Raw genomic sequence first — 20,000 nt, forward strand, 5'->3', positions numbered from 1 at the left:
TGTCAACTTTAAGATCCCTTCATTAACAGCAAAAAGGACCCCCCCCCCCCCCACCAAAAAAAAGAATAATAAGTGTTTGGAGTGTATCATGCACGTGTCCCTATTGTCTCTCTTGTCCCATGTGTCCCCATAGTCTCACCTGTCCCCATAGTCCCTGATGTCCCCATAGTCTTTCCTGTCCCCATAGTCTCTCCTTTCCCCATAGTCTCTCCTGTCCCCATAGTGAGTCTTTCCTGTCCCTACCAAAGGTGTTTATCTGTTGGGTGCATGTGAAACTAATTGAGACATTAGAGAGGTTGAGTGTGTCTTCATAATGTTTCCAGTCCCTGTTATAGGTGTGTGTGTGTGTGGAGTTGATAGTTACGGAGCACGAGTGTGTCCCGAATGTCTCTGTGGTCCCTGTCATAGGTGCGTGTGGAGCTGTTGGAGACGGAGCACGTCTGCAGCGTGGCTTCAAAAAGGGGCAGCTACCAGACCACGGTGAAACTGGAGGGCATGACATCACGCGACCTCTCCTTCATCATCATCCCCATGGTGCTCGGCTCACACACGATTGAGGTCAAGGCGGCGGTGTTCGACACATTCTATAGCGACGGCATCAAGAAGGAACTGCGCGTGGTGGTGAGTCCCATCATAGGTCTAGCATAGCATAAACAAACACAACAATGACTTGGGGTAGTTCTTATCTTTTTAACTATTATTATTATTATTATTATTATTGTTATTATTGTTATAATTATTATTATTATTGCTGTTATTATTTGTAATCATTATTACTATTGTTGTTGTTGTTGTTATTGTAGTGATCACGCAGAGTTAGTTGTGTCTTTGGCTTCTTTGCCGTTCCGTTACTCTAAGGCACAAGCATTCAAACACTGATACAAATTAGCAGATAGACTCAGGCATATATGCAGGCACAAGACAGAGAGCAAGGGTAGGGACACCAAAATATCAGGGAAAGCCACACTGGGCTATGAACCACAGCGCACTGACTCTAATCGCTAGGAGATAGATACACGCTAACCAAAGAGGGAAACCCAGGGCATTTCAAATTTGAACATTTACATGGAATTAAACAATCAAGTCACCTACTCTAGCATTCACACTGCATTCTGGCACACAACTATGTCACGTACGCCAACCGGAACACACACACACACACACACATACACATACCACACACACACACACACACAAACACACACACACACACATACACATACTGCACATATACACAACATGCTTGTTGCCAACCACATTATTGTCATAGTTTTTGTTGTTGTTGTTGTAGTAATAGTTATGTAGTTGTCACATGTAAATTACTAGTGATATAACAGCGTGATGGCATCTCCCACAATGTTGCTCTTATCACTGTGATTGGTGTTTCTGTCTTTCAGCCTGAGGGAGTATTGACAAAGATCCAGGTCACTCAAATTCCACTCAATCCATCTTTGCATGGTGAGTATACTGGACTTCTTTCTTAAATAAACAGGTTATAATTTGAGGCATTTTACTGGTTTTAGAATACTTGTTGAAGCACAGGAATCCAGTGGCATTAGTCTGAGTACTCCTCTGATAGTGTTTACTCTCATCATGGAAGGGAGAACACTGTGAAGGAGAAACAGAGAGAGAGAGAGAGAGAGAGAGAGAGAGAGAGAGAGAGAGGGAGAGGGAGAGGGAGAGGGAGAGAGGGAGAGAGAGAGAGAGAGAGAGAGGGAGAGGGAGAGAGGGAGAGAGAGAGAGGGGGAGAGGGGGAGAGGGAGAGGGAGGGAGAGAGAGGGAGAGAGAGAGAGAGAGAGAGAGAGGGAGAGGGAGAGGGAGAGAGGGAGGGAGGGAGGGAGGGAGGGAGAGGGAGAGGGAGAGACAGCAAGAAAGAAAAATATTGTTTAAAAAAAATTCTGGCAGCTTCAATTGTGTCTTTGTGTCTCTTTGGTAACAGGTGGGGCTCAGAGACAGGAAATCAAGTTTGAACATCTGAGACGGCAGGTGCCAAACACCCCGGCGAGCACACACATACGAGTGCAAGGTAACGCACTGATTCACCAGAACACACACACACACGCACACACACACACACACACACACACACACACACACACACACACACACACACACGAGTGCAAGGTAACGCACTGATTCACCAGAACACACACACACACACACACACACACACACACACGAGTGCAAGGTAACGCACTGATTCACCAGAACACACACACACACACACACACACACACACACACACGCAGAGCTAGTGAGACAACCCAGACAAGCAGAGCATGCTTTGTGCCTTGCCTTCGAGCTGAGACATGTTAAAACAGCATTTCTAGTCTGTAGGGGGGGAGCTAATTGGGCAATGCATTTTTAACTGCTGATGAACAGTTTTCAGAACAGCCCAGGTAGCTGCTTATTCTAGCATGGATCTGTTTTAGCATCAGCTGAGATTCTTGGGTAGTGTAGTCTACATTATTGGTAAGCTCAGGATCGAATGCCACCACCACACAAGTGCATGACCATGTTGTTTTGCCTGTGTCACCAATCCTTTTTTCTTGGTACAGGCCAGGAGTTGAGTGATTTCATAGTAAACGCGATCAGTGGAGAGTCTATGGATTCTCTCCTTAACATTCCCTATGGGAACGGAGAAGAGAACTTGGTCACCATGGCGATGCCCCTTATTGCCACTCATTATTTGGACCATACCAATCAGTGGGACAAAGTGGATGTGCAAAAAAGAGCTGAGGCAGTGGGATACATCCGAATGGGTAAATGTTTCCCAAACTCAACAACTGGTTGCACTATATGACCAATATTGCAGTGCTCCAAAACAACATATTTTGTATTCTCTTTTAGAATTTAGCATTTTAGCTATCTGTGAGTTCTTGAAGTAAAACTTTGCTTAAATATTTTGAATTAATGTAATAATAAGTGTAGAGTTTGTTGCATTTAGGATGTAAGACATGATAAGTCTACTTAAATATTTACTGAAGAGGTGCAGTCAGTATGTTATTGTTTGTGTTGAATTTAATCTAATTTGGTCACTCAGGCTACCAGCAGCAGCTCGGCTTCCGCAAACCTGACGGCTCGTTCGGGGCTTTCCGGAAGTCTCCTAGCAGCATCTGGTTAGCCACTCTCAGCTATCCTTGCTTCTGGTCACAGAGCAATGGGATCAACCTGCACGATACAGCTCTGACACTTTCTTGCCAGCAGTGTGACATTGACATCATGACATTCTAATTTGGAATGATAAATCAGAAGCATGTATCAAACAATCACATCCATTTATATCCCCACACTGTGTAACATGTCTTACTCAGCCTGTTAGAGCAGCAGTAGTGTAGTGTATAATAGACTGGTGTATTGTCTGTAGTGTATAATAGACTGGTGTATTAGTATATAATAGACTGGTATATTATCTGTAGTGTATAATAGACTGGTGTATTGTCTGTAGTGACTAATAGACTGGTGTATTAGTATATAATAGACTGGTATATTATCTGTAGTGTATAATATACTGGTGTATTATCTGTAGTATATAATAGACTGGTGTATTATCTGTAGTATATAATAATATAATATAACTGCCCGGTCCCTCACACCACCTTTCCAGAATGACAAATTATAGATTATGTGTGACACAACGACAAACGTTTAATACATTTATTTTTTCTTTTGTCTCTAGGCTCACAGCCTTTGTGGTCAGAATGTTGTCCATGGCTGATGACATCATCAGCATTGAGGAGGAGGTGGTGTGCAGCGCCCTCCAGTGGCTGGTCCTCAACACTCAGCAGCCGAATGGATCTTTCAAAGAGTCTACACCAATCACCTATGTTATGGAAAGCACGGTGAGTTGAGAGACATGAAAAATGCCCCCCCCCCCCCCTTTCACGAAAAAAACATGTTGCACTCGCAAAACACGCACGCACACACAAACACCATTAGGCGTATATATATATTTTACCAACAATGTGTTAGATTTAACGGTTGAATTAGATACTTTGGCTATTGTATTGGGAAAGTAAACAGCTCAAAGTTTACTCCGTAACATCCACCTTCGGTGCACTGCCCTGCTATTTCTGACATTACATGTGACAGGGCAACAGCCGAGTGATTCTTTTCCAAATTGAAACTGATTACGACCTATTTGAGCAGCATGGGGCAGGAGAGGCTGAATGGGCTGGCTATCCTGTCCATTGGAAAAGCAAATAATGCATCACCAGTTTTATGTTTGAAAGGCGTCGTTCGGCAAGTGTACTGTGCCTATGGCTGTGCTCAGTCAGCTTGTAGGTCTTGATGTTCAGATTCTGCGCCTAAACTAGCTATATCGTATTGTCTCGTCACATGATCAAATAGAGACTTGACATTGGCGAACAAGATACATATTACCCAGCAATCATCATTGCATATCTGTATATGACAAAAATAAGAAATTATTCATTTAATTGAATCGTTTTTTTAATAGCTAGTGTAAGTACAATAAGCATGCAATTGTGTTATATATTGCTACTGACGAGTTCCCCCTAAAAATTATGAAAACCATGACAGAGACAGGTTTGCCATTTTGAGGGAATATATAGCGTAAGGTATCTTAGCTAGACCATAAAAAATCCTCCTTGATCACTGATGCATTAAACTAGCGACACCTTGACATCCATGTGTTCGGGTAAAATTTAGAAAGCAGGGTCTACTTTGCCTACGAACCTTCTGCGCTGGCTGCATTGTCTATAGTTACTCCCCTGGCGCACATGCACATTTTCTAACACAGCACAGGTACACTCAATTAAAGCCATTAGCAAATTAACATAATACACCTTTTTCAACCACAAATAAGAGATACATAACAGCGACTTCACGCAGAGGCTCTGGCTTAGGGGGCCCTTGAGCTCATGAGCCCCCTGGGCCTGGGCCCGGTAGGCCCGTTCGTTAATCCATCCCTGGGGACAGGAGTGACTATGGGGACAAGATAGACTATAGGGACAGGTGAGACTATGGGAACAAGTACGTTTGGCAGTGGCTTGCTGAATATTCAACTAAATTCATATTGGCAAGGGCGTTCAAGTAGTTCAATTACTTTAGGTAACTGGTGAACTACTACAAACAATTCAGGACCATAAAAGGAGAGAAATAATTTTTTAGTAACTTTTTTTACTTTGATTTTTCTCCATTTTTAACCCTACCCCTTGCTCTTTCATCCTGGCTGCTGTGAAGCCAATGCATTCATCTGTCTTGTCTCTCTAGCTTCTCCCAAAGAAGAGTGACCTCAAGGTTCAAATTCCCACATGAGAGAACAGCCCACACAACTCAACACAATGCAAATACGTCACCCCGCTACTCATTGAGCTCCACTGGCTGCCGGTAGCTGCTCGCATTAAGTTCAAGTCACTTATGCTTGCCTACAGAGTGCTTGCTGGTTCTGCTCCCACCTACCTAAATGCTCTTGTAAGGGCAAATGTCACACCCAGGACGCTGCGCTCGTCTAGTGAGCGTCGTTTGGCACTGCCGTCCGTGCAAGCACGGCAATCCAAAACTATTCTCATTTGTAGTTCCACGTTGGTGGAACGAACTGCCTAGTACAACTAGAGCAGGGGCGTCCCTCTCTACCTTCAAGAAGCTTTTGAAGACCCAACTCTTCAGAGAGCACCTCCCTTCCTAACTGGCACCTTGACTAGCGCTTAACTTGCACTTCAGCAGTTACATTCCTGCACTTCTTTTTCCTTTCTATGTCGTTTTTCTAATTCTTATGTAAAGTAGTATTTATTGTTACACCATGTTCTTTATTGCTCTTAGCTTGACTGTTCTCTCCATTGTACGTCGCTTTGGACAAAAGCGTCTGCTAAATGACTAGATCTAAATGTGAATGTAAATGTAAATGCAAATAGTTTGCAGTTGCCATTAGCAACACTGGGTAAAGGCTTGTATCTCTTCCCCAATCTAAATACGATGTTAATGTCCTCTGTTACCACAGGGCAAAGTGTATGGAAAAGACTGTGATGCTTCTTTGACGGCGTTTGTGCTCATCGCCATGCAGGAGGGGAGACGAATCTGCACGGGACATGTTAGTGTGAGTAGGAACTGGCATTACTCGTCTCCTTCTTTTCTCCTCAGGCTCCTCAACGTCAATGTCTCACAGTGGCTCAAGTGCGCCTGTGCTTCAAGAAGTTTTTTTATCACATCTTTCCAGTATTAGCAGCGGAAACAAAGGACATGATAGAAACGGTTTGCCGTTGTCAAAAAGAACGGAGTGTTTAAGAAGTCACTGGTCTGTTGGAAGTACCAGCACACTATTAGATATTCACTGAACGGTTTGAAATATCTGTGTTGCTGTTGCCGTCCATAACTGAGTTTCTTTTTTCCCTCCTCAGGGTCTTTTGGGGGGGATGGGAAGAGCTTCCCAGTACCTGCAGCTGAGAATCCACACGTTAAAGAATCCCTACGCTGTAACCATAGTTTCATATGCTCTCGCAGACTCTGGGAAACTTAACAAAGACATTCTCTTTCAACACAACTTAAATGGTGAGTGATAAACATGTGACCTGTCTGAGGGTGGCATATCTGTAAATGGCTATCAGTTGTGCTGACAACCTGGGAAAACAAATGTGATTGTAATTCTAGTCATTTTCTTACATTATATAATTATTTATATATACATTTTCTTACTTTAGTTATTGTACCCACTTGGTATATTAACAAGGGAGTTATCAACAATCCTCTTGTCAGACTCAACACTTGGACAAACCTTTAAAAGAGAAGAGTGAATAAATCAAGGAAAAAGACTAAAAGAAAGAAAGACACTAACAACTGACAGAAATAAAGTTTAAACGTTTAAAAAAGAGATGAAATTAAGAAAGCAAGAGAGAAAGATGATTAAGAATTAAGAAATCAAGAACGATAACATATGCAGCCGTGCATGAAATTGATGATCGGGTTTTCTGACAGATGGTCCGGTGTGGCCGGTCCCTGGAGGCCATCAGTACACACTGGAGGCGACGGCCTATGCCCTCCTGGCCTTGCTGAGGATGAGGGAGTTTGATTGGGCCAGCACCGTTGCACAGTGGCTCAACTCACAGAGGAGGGACCGAGGAGGCTATGGGTCCACTCAGGCAAGTTCCGACCCGACTTGGAACGGAACTGCACCGGATCTGTCTGACAGCTCCACTTCAGTCTACAGTCTCGTCTCCTAAATGTGTTTTAGTGAAACGGGAGTGATGGGGCTATGGGTCCACTTAGGCAGGTTCTGGTCGTAATATGTCCAAGGCTTACACTTCTGTGTGCATTCCTTTATATTAAATGTGTTTTTGCACGAAAGGCAGCCTAAAGGTAAAATAATGAAAACCCATGCAGTACAATCACTCTGTTTGTTAAGGTTACACTTTTTAATATCAGGGAACCATCCCTCACTTTCATGACAAAAAATAGTCATGAGTGAATTGTAAAGGTTGTCAGTGACTGAAGTTCTGAAACAATCATCATTGAGACCATGCTTTTGTTCCTCATGCTGCTCCATTCTTCTCTTTCTGCAGTCCACCCTGATGGTTTATCAGGCCGTGGCCGAATACAGGAGATGCATGCGGACGCTGCATGAAGTCAACCTAGAGGTCAACATTGACGTGTCTGGCCGCAGCAGACCCATCATGTGGACTTTCAATAAGGGAAACGCCTACGTCAGCCGCTCCGATAAGGTGGTCCACACACACATATGACTAAACATGATCACAAACACACATTTGACTAAACATGATCACAAACACACATTTGACTAAACATGCTCTCAAACACACACATGCCTAAACATGGTCACAAACACACATGCCCAGTGTCAGTGCGAAGGTGTTAACGTTGTTGTGTCGCCCACAGCTATTTAGTTGTTTATTGATTGATTTGTTTGTTTTGTTCATGAATGGATTCTTTGTGTAAAATCTGCACATTGCACAGTTTGGTTCCTGTGTATTCACAGAAGACTCTGCTTCTTCCCACTGTAGCTCCAGCTGAATCAGAACCTGACTGTGACTGCCAAGGGAAATGGAGAGGGAACACTTTCAGTAAGCCTTCCTCTGTCAGAAGTTTGTTTAAACATTTCAGTTGTCTCTCGACTACTCTGTGTACTGTTCAGTTGTCTCGACCACCGTGTGTGGATCAGTGTTTAAACTGTTCAGTTGTCTCTCTTGACTACCCTGTGTGGATCAGTGTTGAAACTGTTCAGTTGTCTCTCTCGACTACCCTATGTGGATCAGTGTTTAAACTGTTCTATCTATAGAAGTTCCCATTATTTCTATGTTGTGTACCTTTAATCAACTTCTGAAATGAAGTCTGATTGGCTGGTGTCATAGCTCCAAGCATACAGCATGTGACATCCTTTTGCCAAAAGTCTCTGGAAGATTATCCTTTAAGGGGACAGATTGAAACAAAATGCATGTCTTTTCAACAGTTAAATTGCTAGTTCTCCACCAAAACACCATACTGCTGCTTTAAGTTCTGTGCTGCTTAATGATTTAATCTTTGTGCATCTGTTAGGTGATGACCATGTACTATGCGCCACCCACGGATAAGGATAAGGCATGCAACAACTTCAGGCTTAATCTGACTCTGGAAAAGCAAGCTAAAGGTAAGGTTAGCAAGCTAAAGATACGGTTAGCAAGCTAAAGGTAAGGTTAGCAAGCTAAAGATACGGTTAGCAAGCTAAAGATACGGTTAGCAAGCTAAAGGTACGGTTAGCAAGCTAAAGGTAAGGTTACCAAGCTAAAGGTAAGGTTAGCAAGCTAAAGATACGGTTAGCAAGCTAAAGGTAAGGTTACCAAGCTAAAGGTACGGTTAGCAAGCTAAAGGTAAGGTTACCAAGCTAAAGGTACGGTTAGCAAGCTAAAGGTAAGGTTAGCAAGCTAAAGATACGGTTAGCAAGCTAAAGGTACGGTTAGCCGCAGCCTGTCAATTATGTCTCCCCCAGCCCTCATCACATAGGGTTCACATCATCTGTTATTTAATTTCCTCATTAAACTCACATCTACTTTAATTTCATACTCAAACTCAGACTGATTTCATAATCCAACTGATGCCCCCCCAATGTGCTAAACTCTGACTGAAGTAAGCATAAGTAACAGATGTAATAGTATGTGGTGTATGTGATAGATTTCTCTCAGATGGCTGTAAGCAGTTAGCATCAATCAGAAATAGCTAACATTCCTTACTTATGTTTCTGTGCAGTGTCACATGATGGAGCCAGCGCAAGCTATATCCTGAAGATTGATGTCATGTAAGTCATGAAGATGACTACCTGGAATTATAGCGTGACACAAAGAGCTTCAAAATACTCTTGAACCACTTATTGTGCTAGTATATTTCTACACAGTATGACACAGCTGTATACTTTGCAGTATTTGACACCCTGTGATAAATTATGTTTCACAAGTCTTTAGTCGTACCTCAGTGGAAGTATTTGTACTCCACACCACTATACTTTGTTCTACTCTTAATCTTTTTTAGTTTATTGTATTTTGTGTTGTAATATGTTGTCCCTCATGGCACCAAAAGGAGCAGCTCCAAATGTCGTTGTATGCAAAGCATAGAGTATTCTACTCTATTCTATTCTATTCTATTCTATTCTGACACAATGAATTCCATTGGCATTCACTTGGTATGTCTAGAGACAGTATGACTGACCATCACATTATTCACATGGTTGGCTGTGACTGTAAAGTGTGTTACAAAAAAGACAGCACTGACTTTTCTTCCCATTGACAGGTGTGTCTGTGGCTCAACTGCTACTGGTCATTGGTTAATTACCTAGTTAGCAAATGCTAATAGCTAATAGGGAAAAATGTATACCTGCAGTAAACTGGAAGTTGCTTTTGATTAATACAAATAAAACTGATGAAGTTGGTTATTTTTTCCCCTCAGGTATATTTCTGAGGACAGGGATGCTGGCTTATCTGTCCTCAGCGTCGGACAGCTTACAGGATATGTGGTGGATGTTAACGATCTCAACAGGGTACGAGGAACTTACATATTTAAAAGAATGTAACGCTTATACATACCCAAAGAAAGTACAGTATACTGGATCACTTCTTTCAGTTCTTCAGTTCTTTTCACTTCTTGAAAGTTTATTTTCAGTTCCCACAATTCAGTTTCGAAATAAAACAAAAACATTGTGATAGATAAGGGCTGCAGAACTGTGGTCATGGAAACTAGTGTGCAAAGAGACAACGTACTCTTTTATGCATGCTACTGCTCCATGTCCTCTGGTTGAGGGCTACCCTACTGTCCTAATTTCTCACCTGGTTTCCTGATACAGCTGTCCTCAGGAAGAGAGAGATATATTCAGACCTTTGAGATGGATAACATTATGTCACAGGAAGGCTCCCTCCTCATCTACCTGAACAAGGTAGTGTATTGACCTGAGGAAGGTATCATGACTAAGGGAACATACCTGCACCAATGTGGTCTTAGCAAAGGTACCTTCACATCTAATGTATGTGAGGAAAGTAATATACTTGAGTGAGATAATATACCTACCTGATTAAGGTAGATTACCTGTTTGACTAAACAACTAAACATTAGGTTAACATACTGTATCTGTCTGATTAAACAACTAAACATTAAGTTAATATACTGTATCTTTCTGGTTAAACAACTAACCATTTAGTTAACCTACTGTATCTGTCTGATTAAACAACTAACCATTAAGTAAACATACTGTATCTGTCTGATTAAACAACTAACCATTAAGTTAACATACTGTATCTTTCTGACTACCCTCCCAATCTTCTTTCCCAGGTGTCTCATGAGAGACCAGACACTATTGCCTTCAGGATTCATAAGAGGCTAGACGTGGGGCTACTCCAACCTGCTGCAGTTACTGTGTATGAGTACTATGATATTGGTAAGATAACACACATGCACACACGGAGAAAGAGAGAGAGAGAGAGAGAGAGAGAGAGAGACAAAGAGAAAGAGAGAGAGAAAGAGAGAAAGAGAGAAAGAAAGACAGAGAGAGAGAAATAAAGAGAGAGAGAGAACGAAAGAGTGTGGGTCTTGTTCTTCAGGCTCTTCTTTTATTTCAGAGAATCACTGCGTGCAGTTTTACCACCCTGACAAGCTCAGTGGATCCTTAAACCGTCTCTGCCATAACGATGTCTGCAGATGTGCTGAAGGTATCAATATATATTAAATAATATATAAGTATATATATATATATAATATATAATATAATATATAAGTGACTGTACTTCCCCCCTCCACCCTGGCCTGGACCACCACACACTAACAACTGTACATTTCTCACCTATAGTGTATTCATATTTATATATATTTATATACATATCTTGTCCATAGTGTATTCATCGTATTTATATCATATCATGCCTCTTACCTTATTCTGTATATAACTTCTACTACTACCATCACTTGTACTTACACCTGCACTTTACATATACTATATATACCATATATATACCATATATATATCATATCTGCACTACCTACTGCTATTGCTGCTCATGTTCATAGTCTGCCAAAGTTATACTATCAATACTGTTTATACTGCATATATCTAATTTCATACTGGATATATCTTATTTATTTATATATTACCACTATACATATGTACATACTCTGCACTTTTGTGCTTTTTTTGCACTTCTGGTTAGATGCTAAACTGCATTTTGATGTCTCAGTACGTGTGCTCTGTGCAATGGCAATAAAGTTGAATCTAATCGAATCTAATGTATATATACTGTATACTGATAAAATATATAAAAATATAACTGATCTGACCCCCAAGAAGAAGTTCTCTTTAAATTGGATTTAGTATATATGTGAATTATTTATTATTAATTTTTACTTACCTGCAGAGAGCTGCAGTATACAGAAGAATGAACAAATAGAAGGAGACAAGGAACGAGATTATGTAGCATGTGAGGCTGGCATGGACTATGGTAAGTGTGTGTGTGTGTGTGTGTGTGTGTGTGTGTGTGTGTGTGTGTGTGTGTGTGTCTGTGTGTGCCATGCACACATATTTACATTCACAAGTTGCTATTAAATATTGATGATGATGATGATGATGATGATGATGATGATGATTATGATGATGTGATTCCTGTGACTTTTGATTGACAGTTTACAAAGTCACAGTGGAGAACACAAATCTGACCGCTCACACAGATGTGTACAACATGAGAGTTACCCGGGTCGTCAAAGAAGGTCATCACTCTTTCTTCTCCTCCCATGCTTCTCCTATATATAATCATTTGTATTACTGCTATTATTTATTTTAAAATTCATTACTTTTATTTTTGCTTTTATTACTACTAGTATTTATTATATAATTATATATATATATATAAATATAAATAAATGTAAGTCATAATTTTTCTCTATCCTCTAACAGGTAGTGACCCTGCAGTCATGGGTGATACTCGCATATTTGTGGCCCATCCTTCCTGTAGGCGGGGTTTAGACCTGAAACAAGGCCTATCCTACCTTCTGATTGGTCACCGAAAGGACATCATGAGGCATGATGGGAGGTGAGGTAGAATCGTTATGCCCTGTAGTTTCCACTGACCAATAGAGGGAATGTTCGGAATTAGCAATACGACCACATGCAGTGCAAAGGGAATAATACTTATTAATATTAATTATTGTGTTTTTGTTTGTATGTGCAGGGTTCAGTATGTTCTCGGGGAGCGCACCTGGGTTGAATACTGGCCCACTGAAGGGGAGAGTAAAAGTCCTGAATTTAGAGAAAAATACGGAAGCATTCAAAACTTTGCCCAGGAACTCAGTGAATTGGGCTGCCAGTACTGATGTACTCCCCATCACTAGCCACTCTTAATGGGTTTTCTCACATGAGCAAATCTCTCTCTCTCTCTCGCTCTCTCTCTCTTTATATATATATATATCTACAGGAGTTAATGGCATAAGACAATCACAAACAATCATCATTTTTTTTGCATTCTGTACCTTTGTTTAAGAAAAAGGAATTTTGTGATAATACAATAATTAAATGCAGTGGAAATCTATGTGGGCTCGGTGAAACATTTTTCAGTCAAGTGTTTTGTAATTTGTTAGTCTGTATGTGTGTGTGTGTATGTGTATTATTCTGCATTTGTGTGTGTGTGTGTGTGTGTGTGTGCATTAGTCTGCATTTGTGTTTGTACATGTGAGGGAGAGAGAGAGTACGTGAATAAGTGAGTGTGTGTGAGAGAGAGAAAGAGAGAGAATAACTGTGCGTGGGAGAGTGAGTGAGTGACAGCACATACTCAGTTTGTTTGGCCAAAGAACTTTGACCTGTTTTACCAGCCGAAGTATTGACCGGTGTGTTATGAGGTGAACAAATGCAGAGAGTGAACTACTGACTAACACGGTGCTTTAGAATCGGAAGCTAAACAGGTACACCGGGTTCCCTAACTTTGTTTGCTAAACAACACCTTGTTTCATGGTGTGCAATGGAATTCTCTCAAGAGGGTTTTCCGACGTCGTAAATCTACGAAGCTCTGAGATATTTTCGCTGAACTGATTGAGTCACCAAATCCCACAAACAGCGCTTGGAAAGTCCAGGGTGTTTCGACACAAGTGTCCTGTGAGACGGTCAAGCTAGAGACAGACGAGGACTCACTTGGATTGGACAGACAGGCAGACACAGACAGGGACTCCCTTGGACTGGACAGAAAGACAGAGACAGACGAGGACTCACTTGGACAGACAAGCAGAGACAGACAGGGGCTAACTTGGATTGGACAGACAGGCAGACACAGACAGGGACTCGCTTGGACTGGACAGACAGACAGAGACAGACGGGGACTAACTTGGACAGACAGGCAGAGACAGACGGGGACTCACTTGGACAGACAAGCAGAGACAGACAGGGGCTAACTTGGACAGACAAGCAGAGACAGACGGGGACTCACTTGGATTGGACAGACAGAGACGCTCCCATGGACCTGCTGGTGGTGTGGCTGGCTACGGTGGCTCTGTGTCTTCCCTCTCTCACGCAATGCAACCCGCTGTGAGTACACTGCTAACAAGCACACACACACACACACACGCACATACGTACATACACACACACACACACACACACACACGTACACACACACACACACGTACACACACACACACACACACACACGTATACACACACACACACACACACACACACACACACACACACACACACACACACACACACACACACACACACAAATACACACTGTGAGTAGGTTAGACACACAGATGGCTGTGTATTAACTGTGTGTACACACACACACACACGTACACACACACACACACACACACACGTATACACACACACACACACACACACACACACACACACACACACACACACACACACACACACACACACACACACACACACACACACACACACAAATACACACTGTGAGTAGGTTAGACACACAGATGGCTGTGTATTAACTGTATGTACGAATATATTTGCAATGTTTTCTCTTTCTAATGCTATGCAAAAAATGACATTTCTGTGTGATGATCTGCACTGGTAACGCCTTCAGTCACACACTAGGCACAATCAGCCATATACAAGAGATATTGCATACTTTACCTGATTAACCTTTGACCTTTCAACTCTGACCCCCTCAGCTATGTGATGTCAGCTCCTAACCTCCTGAGGGTGGGCGGCCCAGAGAAGGTGTTTGTGGAGGCCCAGGACTACACTGGTAATGCCTTTGACGTCACGGTGACGGTGAAAGACTACCCGCGCAGGGCCAGGGACCTTGCCCACACGACTGTGCACCTCAGCCCGGACAACGACAATCAAGCACTGGCAGTAATTACAGTGAGTTATACCACGCTGATGGATGATGTTTGTTTCTGATTGGCTGTCAGGTGTTCCGATGGTTTACATTTACATTTACATTTAGTCATTTAGCAGACGCTTTTGTCCAAAGCGACGTACAAGGGAGAGAATATTCAAGCTACGAGCAATAGAACCTGGTGTAACAGTAAATAAATACTACTTTACATAAGAAATATAACAAAATGAAATAAAAAAAGAAAGAAAGAAGTGCAGAAATGTAACTGCTGTAATTGCAAGTTACGCACTAGTCGAAGTGCCAGTTAGGACGGGAAGTGCTCTCTGAAGAGTTGGGTCTTCAAGAGCTTCTTAAAGGTAGAGAGGGACGCCCCTGCTCTGGTAGTGCTGGGTAGTTCATTCCACCAACGTGGAACTACAAATGAGAATAGTCTGGACTGCCGTACTTGCACAGACGGCACTGCCAAACGACGCTCACTAGAAGAGCGCAGCATCCTGGGTGTAACATTTGCCCTTACAAGAGCATTTAGGTAGGTGGGAGCAGAACCATCAAGCACTCTGTAGGCAAGCATAAGTGACTTGAACTTAATGCGAGCGGCTACAGGCAGCCAGTGGAGGTCAATAAGAAGCGGGGTGACGTGTGCCCTCTTCGGTTGGTTGAACACCAGACGCGCCACCGCGTTCTGGATCATTTGTAGTGGTTTCACCACGCAAGCCGGCAGGCCCGTTAGGAGGGCGTTGCAGTAATCAAGGCGGGAATTCACCAAGGTTTGCACCAGCAGCTGGGTGGCATACTGGGTTAGGTACGGCCTGATTTTGCGGATGTTGAATAGCGCAAAGCGGCAGGACCTAGAGACAGAGGCAATGTGGTCCGTGAAAGTCAGTTGGTCATCAATAATGACCCCGAGGTTTCTTGCTGTTTTGGATGGAACAAGAGACAAGGAGTCAATATTGATGCTGATGTTGTGGTGGATGGCCTGTTTGGCTGGAAAGACAATCAGTTCCGTTTTGGCCAGGTTCAGCTGAAGGTGGTGGTTTTTCATCCATGTGGATATATCAGCAAGACAGTCCGAGATCCGCGCCGAGACAGTGGTGTCCTCAGGAGGGAAAGACAGAAACAGTTGAGTATCATCGGCATAGCAATGATAGGAAAAACCATGCGAGCGGATGATAGGGCCCAGCGAAGTGGTGTAAATGGCAAAGAGAAGTGGTCCCATCACCGAGCCTTGGGGCACCCCTGTGGTAAGGTGGTGAGGTACAGACAGCTGACCTTGCCATGACACCTTGAACGAGCGCCCAGTGAGGTACGATTCAAACCAGGAGTGCGCCTTGCCAGAAATGCCCATACTTGACAGTATGGACAGAAGGATGCGGTGGTTGACTGTATCAAACGCAGCTGATAAATCAAGCAGGACGAGAGCTGAGGATTGAGCTGCTGCTCTAGCTGTTTTCAAGGCCTCTGTCACAGACAACAGGGCTGTTTCGGTGGAGTGACCACTTTTGAATCCAGACTGGTTTGGATCGAGGAGATTGTTCCTTGATAGGAACTCTGTGACCTGTTTGGAAGCTGCCCTCTCAATGGTTTTTGATAGGAGCGTGAGAAGTGAGACCGGTCGATAGTTTTCCACCTGAGTGGGATCGAGAGACGGCTTCTTCAGCAGCGGTGTTACCCGAGCCACTTTAAATGAAGAAGGGAATGTTCCAGAATTAAATGAAGCATTAATCACCTGTGTTAGTGCCGGTAAGACGGCAGGCGATATGGCTTGAAGGATATTGGATGGGATGGGGTCCAGCGGGCAAGTAGTTGGACGGCTACCTGTTAGGATTTTGGAGACCTCACTCTCGCTGAGAGTTGTGATGGTATTGGGACGGCATGAGATATTCATCCGGTTAAAGGCTAAATCACTGTTGTGTATCAATGCTTTGATCTCTTAAGAAAGGGACGCTTTTCCCTTTTGTTAAAGACAAATATACTCTTATGACAAACAGCACATTGCTCCTGTTCTCTGTCGGCCAGATCCAAACTGGAAATGGTGTCTTTGTGGAAGACGACACCCTGAACCAGTACGTCTACCTGCAAGCCCAGTTCCCAGGCCACCTGCTGGAGAGAGTGGTGCTGGTCTCCTTCCAGTCTGGATACATCTTTGTGCAGACAGACAAGACCATATACACACCTTCAAGCACAGGCAAGATCACTTAAACACAGCACAGCATGTCACTTAAACACAGCACAGCTGGTCACTTAAACACAGCACAGCTGGTTATGAAAAAATACAGTAAAGCTGGTTAATATGAATAAACGAAAAACTGCAGAGCCAGAACCCAGATCCATTTTTTTCTCCAGTTCTGTACAGAATCTATGCCCTGGGTCTTTCTCTGAAGCCTTCAGAAGAGCCGATTACCGTGGACGTTATGGTAAGACACTGTTTCTGTTGCTCAAGTAGTGCAGTGGTGCTGCCAACACCAGAAGTCTGGGTTCAGTTCTCCAGGCTGAAAATATGCTGCTGAAACAAATGCCTTTATGAGCCCTGTGTGTTGTAGAATGTTCTAAAGCTTTAAAATATTTCAATACAAACAACTATAGATACTCCCCATAATTCTGCTGATGTTTGTGTGTTCTCCTAGAACCCTGAGGGAATTGTGGTACATCAGGAGGCTTTAACCCCACACAAAGGCATTTGCTCTGGAGAGTACAAAGTCCCGACCTTCAGCAGGTCTGTTGAGCTCTCCCGGGAATCCTTTTAGACTTTTTTAGGGAGTCTGACATGCCTTTATGTTTTTGTATATTTCCTCTAACTAAAAACATTCATGCACAAGTGGCATATATGTAGAAGATTAAAGGTTTCCCTCTAGATCAGTGGTTCTTAACCTTTTTTGAGGTACTGAACCCTGCGAGCTTCATCAGTGCATTTACCGAACCCTTCGTAATTGGAAAAATAAAATATGATTTCTTCAAAACATAGGTATATATAAAAACGACCCAACATTGCTAGTGTGAACCGGGCTATACTGTGTGTGTCTTGACCCCTACCGAACCCCTGAGAGTGACTCAACGAACCCCTGGGGTTCGATCGAACCCAGGTTAAGAACCACTGCTCCAGATGGATGTAGTCCGAGCCCTGTGACTGGGCCTGCCTTTTAAAAACTGGTTAGATATACTGATTTATTATACGGCTCTTCAGAATGTTCCAAAAAGTTCCGTTGATTTGAATGGGCCATCCCAACGTTCGCCGGTGAATATTTCCTGATATTCACCACTGCGAAAAGATATTGACCGCTGTCATTGGCAACGGGTTTTTTTGCTTCTAATTCACATCTTTCATATCATTCCGCAAGTAGTCCGGTCATTTAACGTAACAGACTCATTGTAATTTGAAGTCAGCAAGTAATGGGTTGCTACGCAACACCTGAAACTTAAAAGTTCTATTTGCTTGAAGAACTATTTATTTCTTAGCTGAAATCACGAAATGGCAACTAAGTCATTAAAAAGAGGTATGTTGGAGGAATGTCTTCTATCATTTTTGGCAAGTAACCGTATAATGAGCGGGATAATGTATTGTCTGTCGGTCATTATCCAAAAATAAATCCCTTCAGGACGAAACAACACCCCTCCGCTGTGCGTCGGGGTGCTGTTCGCCCCGTCGGGATTTATTTTTGGATAATGACCTCCGGACAATACATTATCCCTTACATAATGATTAGATGGGTCCCCCCCTTGAAGCTGAGGTTCAGATCAAGGTTTTTCCTTGCCCCAGTTGCCTTGCTTCTTGCTGTAGGGGGAACAGGCTCTGGGTTCTGTGAAGCGCCTGGATAAATTGAATTGAATTGAATTGAATTGAATTGAATTGAATTGAATTGAATTGAATTGAATTGAATTGAATTGAATATACACAAGTGTCCAGTATGTGCGCTTGGAAAAACTAAAGACATTGAGTCTTTAGGGCTTTATCACATTCGAGTCCTCAAGGCATTCACATACTCTACATACCCTACGTTTTGAACAGAACATTTCGTGTGGAACATTTTTGAAAAAAAAAATGAAATGATTTCTCTTTGCACTATTGAGTGAAGTTTTAATGCGATGACTTTGGTTAGCAGTGCATCGGTTTCTGTTTGAAATACAGTGACAGTCAGAAACTGTCCATTTTTATAATCTGAGTTGTTACAGACAGCAGTTTCGAAACACTATCTGACTTATCTCGGACTAACATATTCATATTTACAGTAGAACGTCATGTTTCATGTAGAACATTGTGATCTATTTAGAGCATCATGTTTCATTTATAACATTATGTTCTTGTGCATCTGGCTGTTGTCAGCACCGGGACATGGAAAATTGTAACAAGATTTAGGAGCACACCACAGAGGAACTTGTCTTATGACTTTGATGTGGAGCACTATGGTGAGTTAAAAAAAATGCTAAGCTACAATAGCTAACACATTTATTTCAAGTGTGTGAAGAAAGTGATATTTATAAAACAACATTATACCTACAGTAAAGATGGCAGGTTTGTCTAAAGCAGTACTCTTAACTGGTGTCAGTACATGTTTGACTCCCATGATGGAAATAAATGAAATATTTCTTTCTACAGTTTTACCCCGAATCGAGGTCACTTTGACGCCACAAAAGCCCTACTTTTACATTGATGACGAGGAGCTAATAGTGAATATCAGTGCCAGGTATGTTTTGATTTATTGCTATTGTTCATGGTTTCCAGTTTTAGCTAGCTTTTTTTGTTTGTTTCTTTGTTTAACCTATACAATGTACTAAAGTATTCTTTAATGACAAGACACATGAATGAAGAGAGATATATATATAGATGGATAGATAGGTAGGTAGGTAGATCGGTCGGTATATGGATAGAGAGATGGATTGCCATATGGATGGATGAATGGAGTTTTGTTTTGCCAGATGGCTAGTTGGCTAGTTGTTTAACCTGATGGCTAGTTAGAAATATAGTTAATAAGTGTGGACCAGCCTGTGTATTTTGATATGTGTGTTAAAGGTATTTAGACAGGATGGACATGTGTTTTTATATTTGTGTTAAAGGTACATGGATAGGATGGACATGTGTTTTGATATGTGTGTTAAAGGTACATGGATAGGATGGACGTGACAGGAGTTGGGTTTGTGGTGTTTGCGGTGCAAGGAGTTGGGACAGACACGAGGCAAGTGGGCTCCATTCAGAGAGTGAAGGTGAGTGGCAGCGGCCCTCACACA

At 42.4% G+C, this 20,000-nt stretch overlaps 2 protein-coding genes across 3 annotated transcripts in view; both read left to right on the forward strand.

Annotated features, from left to right (window-relative positions):
- The window catches only part of LOC105891051 (complement C3-like), a 30,221-nt gene extending 17,214 nt beyond the window's left edge, over positions 1-13,007 (forward strand). The window contains exons 21-41 of one of the 2 annotated variants that reach the window (XM_031562535.2): positions 409-621; positions 1,398-1,458; positions 1,940-2,026; positions 2,559-2,762; positions 3,044-3,119; positions 3,680-3,842; positions 5,963-6,058; positions 6,360-6,510; positions 6,934-7,097; positions 7,518-7,676; positions 7,977-8,036; positions 8,509-8,599; positions 9,196-9,244; positions 9,889-9,979; positions 10,283-10,372; positions 10,765-10,870; positions 11,052-11,141; positions 11,841-11,924; positions 12,106-12,189; positions 12,377-12,512; positions 12,651-13,007. In XM_031562535.2, coding sequence (XP_031418395.1) covers positions 409-621; positions 1,398-1,458; positions 1,940-2,026; positions 2,559-2,762; positions 3,044-3,119; positions 3,680-3,842; positions 5,963-6,058; positions 6,360-6,510; positions 6,934-7,097; positions 7,518-7,676; positions 7,977-8,036; positions 8,509-8,599; positions 9,196-9,244; positions 9,889-9,979; positions 10,283-10,372; positions 10,765-10,870; positions 11,052-11,141; positions 11,841-11,924; positions 12,106-12,189; positions 12,377-12,512; positions 12,651-12,792 — 2,397 coding nt within the window. In that variant the 3' untranslated portion in view covers positions 12,793-13,007. Of the gene's footprint in view, positions 1-408; positions 622-1,397; positions 1,459-1,939; positions 2,027-2,558; positions 2,763-3,043; positions 3,120-3,679; positions 3,843-5,962; positions 6,059-6,359; positions 6,511-6,933; positions 7,098-7,517; positions 7,677-7,976; positions 8,037-8,508; positions 8,600-9,195; positions 9,245-9,888; positions 9,980-10,282; positions 10,373-10,764; positions 10,871-11,051; positions 11,142-11,840; positions 11,925-12,105; positions 12,190-12,376; positions 12,513-12,650 lie in introns of those variants that run through there. The other variant, XM_031562536.2, reaches the window with a different exon arrangement.
- A 793-nt stretch (positions 13,008-13,800) lies between these two features.
- LOC105891050 (complement C3-like) overlaps positions 13,801-20,000 on the forward strand; it is a 29,366-nt gene continuing 23,166 nt past the window's right edge. The window contains exons 1-8 of the mRNA XM_031562075.1: positions 13,801-13,993; positions 14,608-14,803; positions 16,797-16,965; positions 17,124-17,194; positions 17,405-17,493; positions 19,099-19,181; positions 19,372-19,459; positions 19,874-19,976. Of these exons, the coding sequence (XP_031417935.1) occupies positions 13,923-13,993; positions 14,608-14,803; positions 16,797-16,965; positions 17,124-17,194; positions 17,405-17,493; positions 19,099-19,181; positions 19,372-19,459; positions 19,874-19,976 (870 nt within the window). The 5' untranslated portion in view covers positions 13,801-13,922. The remainder of the gene's footprint in view (positions 13,994-14,607; positions 14,804-16,796; positions 16,966-17,123; positions 17,195-17,404; positions 17,494-19,098; positions 19,182-19,371; positions 19,460-19,873; positions 19,977-20,000) is intronic.

Source organism: Clupea harengus, chromosome 24 (assembly GCF_900700415.2).
Source record: "Clupea harengus chromosome 24, Ch_v2.0.2, whole genome shotgun sequence".
Lineage (NCBI taxonomy): Eukaryota > Metazoa > Chordata > Actinopteri > Clupeiformes > Clupeidae > Clupea > Clupea harengus.